The sequence below is a fragment of the Centruroides sculpturatus genome, unplaced genomic scaffold (assembly GCF_000671375.1).
Source record: "Centruroides sculpturatus isolate CEXI.00-Female unplaced genomic scaffold, Cexi_2.0 scaffold2111, whole genome shotgun sequence".
Lineage (NCBI taxonomy): Eukaryota > Metazoa > Arthropoda > Arachnida > Scorpiones > Buthidae > Centruroides > Centruroides sculpturatus.
This window is the reverse complement of record NW_019386381.1, coordinates 50,261-58,547: the sequence shown is the minus strand read 5'-3', so window position 1 is coordinate 58,547 and position 8,287 is coordinate 50,261. Positions and strand designations below refer to the sequence as shown.

Here is an 8,287-nt window from a genome sequence, read left to right as displayed (position 1 = left end):
TTTTTTTTTTTTTTTTTTTTTTTTTTTTTTTTTTTTTTTTATTTATTTTTGGGTTTGGGAGGTCTGAAAACGTGGAGATTTGCAAAAACCTCTGAGGGTCAAATTTGACACGATTCCAATACTTTTCCTTGTTATATATACATAACAGCCGGGAAAGTAAAATGAATTTTAATTTGAAAAAGATTTTTGGAAAATTTTCTAATGTTCTTTTTCCTTTTCCTTTGGAGGGTGCCAGGACCCTTTGGTCCCTCTCTGTGTATGCCACTGCAAGGGCCTAATTTGAACACACTACATCCGTATCATTGTCCTGCCCCCTCACCTCATCGGATACAAATGTCATGTATTGACCATCGTGTTCAATATAGTCATCACAAAGTTCTTCGGCGCAACATCTTCCTCTACAGTTCCAATCAGTGGTAATCGGATTTGCCCCAAAATGCTATGCTGGAAAGTAGTTAGCACAGTTTCGGTTGTTGTTATGTTATTACAGTAGACCCCCCTATAATTACGGTTCCTATAATTACGATTCCTATAAAACTGCAAAAAAATTGCGACGGTATCCGTAAAAAAAGGTAAAAAAAACTCCTATAATTACGTAAAACGTCATCGGGCAGCCGAACTACTTTCCGCGCCGTCAAGCGCCACGCTATGGAGAGATTACTATCGTCTGTACAAATTTTCTCAAGTGTTTTTGGCTGTTCTAGCAGATATCGTAGGATACACGCTAAAAAAATATTGGAGGATAACGTAGAATGTTGAAAATTCAAATTTACTTACATAGAATAAAATGCACATTACAATATAAATACAAAAGAATTTAGACAACTATCAATACAAATAAAAATAAATATTTAAATATATATGGGAAAGTCAACCAAAAACTTTCCCAGCACTCAAACAGGAAGTTAAGGGAACCATTAATATATTCGATAATTTTCAATTATATTTCGATATAAAATTTTAACTACTAAGAAAAGCTTAAAAGGAGATACAGTNAAAAAAATATACGTATTTTGGAAATGTTGAGTCGGATTAGTCTAGAATCGATTAATTTTATGGAAGAAAACCTTTCAAACAGCCGTAGTCCGTAAACTTGACACGTGTCGGGCTGTGATTGGAAGGACTCATAAGAAATCGGATTCCTAAAGAATGGAACGTATCTATGATCTTATAGGGGGGTCGACTGTAATTAATCTCCAACATAGCTGTAACTAATCAACAAAATTCATGCTTTCGTATAATGTGACAATTATTATTATTTATAAAAACGCTTGTACCTTATCTCATAATATATAATATACTTTTCTTACGTAAAAGTTTACTAAACATAAAAAGTTTGTTCCACCAGTCTTATGATTCTTTTATTATATTTTAACTTTTTGCAATTGTTAAAGGTGTCTCCCACCACAGATCAGCATAGATTAGGTGATGCACGAACTGCCAACTTTTTATCAATAGATATAGGCTGATCGAAGTTACCCTAATGATCAAAATTTCCCCATTTTATCCTAATTGGGACTATACTATAATTAAAACGGATTTTTTTAAGGGGACGATAGCAGCTTGGAATTTTTTTCACTCAGAGAGCATTAGAGGTCAACTGAAAGGAATTTGGAATTTTCAAAAATTGCGGTCCTTGATATAATTTTACAGTGTATCAGATTGCATCCTTGTTTGCGATAATCGCAGATTATCACAAACAAGGATGCAATGGTAACAAATTAAAGGATACATTTCAATTCTGTGTTAATTTTACTAGTCTTTCTAGAAGTTGTACCAACTTTTTTTTTTCTTTTTAAATTAAGAATTAAATTATTTTAACAGGCAAATATAAGACATATAATTTAGCTATATCTCTAGAAATTTCATTCTTAAATCTGCGAACAACAGTTAGATTTATAGAACAATTTACAAGCTTTGGCATGCACAAAGTATATTTAAATTTAGACAATCAAATATATTTTATAAATGCGAAAGTTCGTAAATTATTACAAACTCTTGCTTCCTCATAACATAATTTTAAAATTCCAGTTTTCTCAGCTGACTGTTTATCAAATCTGGCAGGTGTTCGACCTTGATATTACAAAAGGAAAGAGTTTTTACATATTTATTTACCGGATATTGAAAAAAATATACTTACATCTATTTATAAAATAATTTTTCTTAAGAATATTACCTTTAAATTATCTTGAATAATCATTAGTATTAAAAAACTTGATAGAAAATTAGATACGAATACATACAATCTACTCATTCTTGTTACAAAAATCTATAAAATATTATGTATAAAACGTTTCCTGAAAAATAGAAGCTACTTTATAAATATTTCATAATTAATTCACTTTTACTTTTTAATTTGTTCTGTACAAAGAAGCAATACGTATAAAAAATAGGAAAAGTATAGAGGTAAAAACTTTAAATGAAAATTTTAATCTATTCATATTTCTAAATAGGATATTTATGTAAGTAACAATTTATTGTATATTCTACAGTTGATTAGAAAACCTTGGAAACAGACATACAACAAGCAGTAAAATTTCTCGTAATCATTAAAAAATAAAGAAAGAAGCTTAACCAATTTTATCGTCTTATATAATAAGAATATAAAACGTTCTAACTTGAAATAACTTAAGAGGAAAATGAATCAGAAACAACAGTCATAAATAATATAAATTATCTAAACGTCAATAATGAATCGAATAAGTAATTATAAACATTACAAAGAAGTAGAAATAACTTAAATTTCTAAATATTTGGTTTATTTAATTAAATAACGTAAAGATTTAAGAAAATACTTACCGAAAATATGTATAAACGAGAAAAAAGTAAACAGTAAGCAACGTTTCATTTTTACGAGTGACAAGGTAATTCTGTTATCTGACAGAAAGGAAGAGCGTTTGTTTGCAAAATACTTCGACCTATCACATCCTAAGTCACCTTTCCACTCAAATACCTTTCTTGGAACTATAAACCAGTCTTCCTGCTTAGGAAAAAAAAACTTTGTAGAGTTTAAATTATTTACCAATTTTAATTTCATTCACGTGAATGCAAAAATCATAAAAATTATTTAGATCCTTCGTTTATCTTATTTATTTACAATTATATTAAATTATAAGTCGTCTAATTATCATTTTAAAATGCTTTATTATAGATTCTAATACTGTTATCTGTAAATGAATAAAATAAATTTAATCTTTTCTTTTAAAAATACCATTTACTTTGTCGTGACAAGGAAAACTTTGTGATCAAAATACTCATTATCGTGCAGTACGATAAAGTAAGAAATTATATTTTAAAAAATACATACCGTATGCTATAATTCGTAGAACAAAACGTAATTGTTTTATAAAAATGAAAATTTAAAAATTTATTTAGAAATAATTATTTTAGTTTATCACCAGGATATACGTTTTTAAAAAAGGAAAAGGATATTCCGGATAAAAACAGTTTTCCGAAAAAGGAATGATTTTCCACGACTTTTGGTTCTGTTTTACAAGTTTAAGTCATTGATGTTGTGAAATATGATGTAATCTCAGTTTTGAATAAAATTTTAAAAATCATTTATTAAAATTACGATTAATTAACTTTTTAAAGATTTCACATAGATGTGAAATTGTAAATCGTGATTTTAATAAATGATTTTTAAAATTTGTTAAAAACTGAGATTACATCATAATTATATTATTATATAACATATAATTTAATTCATATATTTTAATATATAATATATTCTAAATTTGTATTTATATTATAATATAAAATATAAATAAATAAATATGTATATGTATATTAAATTATTTGTTTATTTATATATATTATAATTATTATAATTTATAACATCACATAAAATATAGATTAAACGTATTCATATTAAGCACTTAAACTTCTGTATAAATGACAAAAATTAAAATTATTTAATTTATTTTTTACAAATGGTTCAAACTATACCCAAGGCAAATGGTGGCTACTCCGCATTTAACAGACCTAAAAATACAATTATAAAGCAAAAATAAATATCTAAAACCTAAATAACAAGTCGTAAATACGAAAAATAAAACAAAACAAAATAGTTAGGCAAAATAATTAAACAATATTTTTTACAATATATTTTATATTTATGGTGGTATAATAAGTTTTCTACTTCGATAATAGATTTTTGATATCCACAAAAGAAACTGCGTCTATAAATTGACAGTCTGGAAAAAGGAATAAACAAACAACTATTATTTCTAGTAAAATAATATGAAAATTAAAAATTCTGGATCGATCAGGCCGTTAAAGCTTTTATAAACAAAGAGCTGATTAAAGTGGCATAATGTTTTTATGAGTGAGGCAAGCGAAGTCTACAGCATGCTTGTTCAGCAGTATTGGTAAAGGTAAATTACTGGACTTGTTTAATAAAAGATACATTTTTGCACAGTCATTATCAGCCTTTTCTGTGTTAATGGTGGTAGCTGAACCAGTGGTGCGTTATAGCTTCATGGAGCCTAGGCAAATTTGAATTAGTGGCCTCGTGTAGGCAACAGTATTGACTTCAGATATTTTTCTTCGAGGGAATTTGTTGGAGGAAATATTTTATTAAGTAATAGTTAACAATAACAGTTATTTTGTATCAATTCGTAAAAACACTATAATAGTATGATTAGGATTACAGGATGATCTCAATAAAATTATCAAATAAAACATCTTTCCAAAAGCAGTAATTGTTCACTACAGTCTCAATGGTCAGTGATTGAAAAATAAATTGAGATCATCCTGTAATATTAAACACACTATTATAATGTTTATATGAATTGGGACATATGTTCATATGTTCTTATAAAAGATTGGTTGGGACCCTTGTTGGTGGGTTTTCAGGCAATAGCCCTTTTTGTCCATAGGATAACGCACCACTGAGTTGAACTCCAAACGATTAAACCATAATCAACGATTGACTAGAAATTTGCAAAGAACAATGAACGTAGAACTGTCTTAAAGCCTTTTTGGCAATTTCTTCATAACATCTGACTGCAGATAGCCAATCCTTTTACAACCTTATCTATGTGTTTTGAAAAAGTCAGCCTCTAGTCAAAGATTATTCTAAGATTAATAATTTGTTCAGTAGGTTTACATATTAAGATATTGTTATTAGTTATCATTTTTATCATTAATTTCTCCGCATTTAGACATTTTGTTTTGATAAGTAAGCCAAGAAGATAACAAAAATTTTTACAATAAAATAATATATATTAATAGAATTTATTTACAAAATTATATACAGTAAATCATTAGATAAGTAAAACTGTAGGTAAAACAGTCAAATTAAAAAAAAAAAATAATAATAATAAAGAAAAACGTGTTTTACCAGTTATAAATTTCTGATATATACATTATTAGCATTCTAATTTTGTACAATGGAAAATAGCAATGACGTGGTACTTTTATATTATTACATTTTTGCTGAGTCTTCATTAAATTTCTGGATTTTCCAGTTTTCATGACACAGACTAAACAAATAAACAACAGAATAACAATAGAAAGTAAAGAAGAAAATTGTACTTAACACGATTCTGTAGCAGGGTCTGTTTGATCATTATTAATATGGCCTTTTAGATGTGGCTATAAATGAAAAGTCATACTTACACAGAGTGTTGCAAAAAAAAAAAAAAAAATGATCGTTTTGGAAATGGGTGATAGAACTCGTCGAGATAAGCTAAAAATATATAGTAACATATTTTCAAATTTTACTTATTTAATACTTAGTAGTAAACTACTAAGTAGCATCCTATTTTTTGGATCTTGAAATCAAGACAATACAACAAAGGCTGTGCTGAAAATTTCTTACCATAATTTCTACTCTAATTTTATAAAAGAATATACATGCAATAATAATATGCTATTAGGTACGAAAAGTATAAATTTAATGATCAACAACGCAATTCATATTAAAAAAGCGTGCCACATAAATAATTTATCCCGTTGCACTCGAGAATTCAAGCATAAAACATGTTCAAATTTACGATTAAAACTATAAAGAATAGAAATGTCAACTTAAATTAATAGAAATAAAATAAATGTAAATTATAAAAGCAAAGTAACTGAAAGTTAGGAACAAAATTACAAAATGTCAAAATCAGGAATCTTGCAGTCAAACTGGGACGAGTCGAAAAACCCCAGGAATTTTTCGGGGATGGTCTCGATATGTAGGGCTCCGTCCTCACCACCCGGTGGTCCCGTTGTGGGCCTGCCCGAACTCATAATGAGCTTGCTAAAAGAGGCCCTCTTAGTGCCCACAGGGCGGAGAGTTAAAAAACCCAAACAAAACCCGGCCGTCCCATTACAAGCCTAGCTGAACTCATAGTAGGCTTGCTAAAAAGGTCCTTATGTATAATAAATCTTTGGTCTATATTCAAACGAAAGTAAGCACGCTGAATTAGCTTCTCCTCACGCTGAAATGGATGGAAGAAGAAAATTAAAATTTCCCTAGTAGACAGGACAAGACGTTTAAATTTAACTTATTTTATCATGGTTTTCAAAATTTTATGATTTATACTTTTGTATAAATCACTGTATTTTGTATAAAAATACTGTATTTTGTTTACTCTAATCATTGGTAATTAGCATTGTTTTTAATAGTAACAAATTTCGTCGCTAGATGTCAATAGCACATAGTGACCTCTCAGGAAAGAAAGATGGCGTTTCGCTGTTCGATGAAGTTTAAGGTGTGTTGATTTTTGCGTTTTATTATTATAATCTGCTCGTGCATATATTATTTTCATGTGGAAGTAGTTAATACGTTACTTCTATCACTAGTTATTTGAAGAGTTAATTACTGCAAACTGATTATTTTTTAAAGAATGTGCTGAAAAAATATACCTTTAGGTCTGGCCTTCTCCAATCGTCTTTTATTTCTATTTTTCTTGTTTTTTCCACTTCGAGTGAGAACCAAGCTGAAAGCCATTTGAAAAATACTCTTGGGTAATACCTACTCCACCCTCCAGCATGTTAATTAACATGTTTATAACAGTTGCGAAATTTAACATATATAGATAATGTGAGATTTCACCCCTTATTTAGAATCAGGTAAAATTTTACCCAAACAGACTCCTCCCAAAGGGCAGCTGCTGAGCCGCCAATTGTTTAACATCACTAGTTATTGATAAGTGTGTTCAAGAACTACCGTGAATCAATAACTAGTGATGTTAAACAATCGGTGGCTCCCAAGTCCGTCGGGAGCACAAACAGTCGTGACCGCAGTCATGACAGTGCACATAGGTAAAATTCTACTGAATCTTACTCTAAACCAGGGATGTCCAACCTTTTTGTTTCTCTGGGTCGCATTGAAAGAAGTCAAGGAGTTTTGGGCCACAGCTATATATAATATACACTTGTGGCCCAATATACAAGTATATTTAAGGATTAACATGTCTAGATTATAATAATAAGTATTAGAACTTTGTCAAGAAAAAGGTTATTTTAAAAAATTACTTCTACAGACGCTTTCAATTTTTACTTAGAAATAGATAAATTAATTTATTATAAAAGAGACAAGCGAAAATTTATTTGAAAAACACAAATATTTGTTTAATTTGGGTCTTTAATTAATAAAAAGTGAAGAAACACCATTTTAAAGTGCATTTTTATTTTACTAATATATTTACAAATAATATGTAACCCAAAAAGTAGCCAAAGTGCCAAATTATATTTTTTACGTCAAACTAAAAATAGTAGCCATATTTGGCACAATGTAGCCAAATCTTGCAATGCTAGAAGGAATACTAAATAAAGCTGGAGTTGTGTCTCAAAGGATTATAGACCCAAATACGGGGAAAGAAGAGAAAGGACAAATATAAAGAAGTGACAAAGGTTGGAAAATCAAGGATCAATATTTGCATAACAGAAGATCTATTTAACCTTTCTCACTACTTTTTATCTTTTGTCCTTTCTTCCCTTTCCTTCCTTTTCTCAAATTTGGGTCTATAATTTTTTGAGTCACAACTCCAGCTTTATTTAATAATCTTTCTTCATTCATACATCTCCAAGTATTTGAAAATATTTCCTTTACACTCAAAAATCTATATATATAACCCGTTCAACGGGTGTCCGTCTGTTTGTCCCGTAACCGTTTGATAACGGACACTAGAGGCGCCCCTATCGTGTGTCATATTTCAAACATTCAAATTAACAATTTTAATTCTTATTTAAATTAACAATATGAATTATTATTATTCATTTGGCCAATAAATTATTATTTGGTCAATATAACAATATAAATAATTCAGTATATTTGTAATAGGAATTTATTATT

The 8,287-nt window shown here is 28.8% G+C and overlaps 2 protein-coding genes across 2 annotated transcripts in view; one reads left to right on the top strand and one right to left on the bottom strand.

Annotated features, from left to right (window-relative positions):
• LOC111614760 (vascular endothelial growth factor receptor 2-like) overlaps window positions 1-3,969 on the bottom strand; it is a 14,368-nt gene extending 10,399 nt beyond the window's left edge. Inside the window, exons 1-2 of the mRNA XM_023356124.1 lie at window positions 3,949-3,969; window positions 2,800-2,980 (exon numbers count right to left, since the gene is read on the bottom strand). Of these exons, the coding sequence (XP_023211892.1) occupies window positions 2,800-2,848 (49 nt within the window). The 5' untranslated portion in view covers window positions 2,849-2,980; window positions 3,949-3,969. The remainder of the gene's footprint in view (window positions 1-2,799; window positions 2,981-3,948) is intronic.
• A 2,601-nt stretch (window positions 3,970-6,570) lies between these two features.
• Window positions 6,571-8,287, top strand: part of LOC111614761 (NADH dehydrogenase [ubiquinone] flavoprotein 3, mitochondrial-like) — a 9,868-nt gene continuing 8,151 nt past the window's right edge. Inside the window, exon 1 of the mRNA XM_023356125.1 lies at window positions 6,571-6,701. Within this exon, the coding sequence (XP_023211893.1) occupies window positions 6,672-6,701 (30 nt within the window). The 5' untranslated portion in view covers window positions 6,571-6,671. The remainder of the gene's footprint in view (window positions 6,702-8,287) is intronic.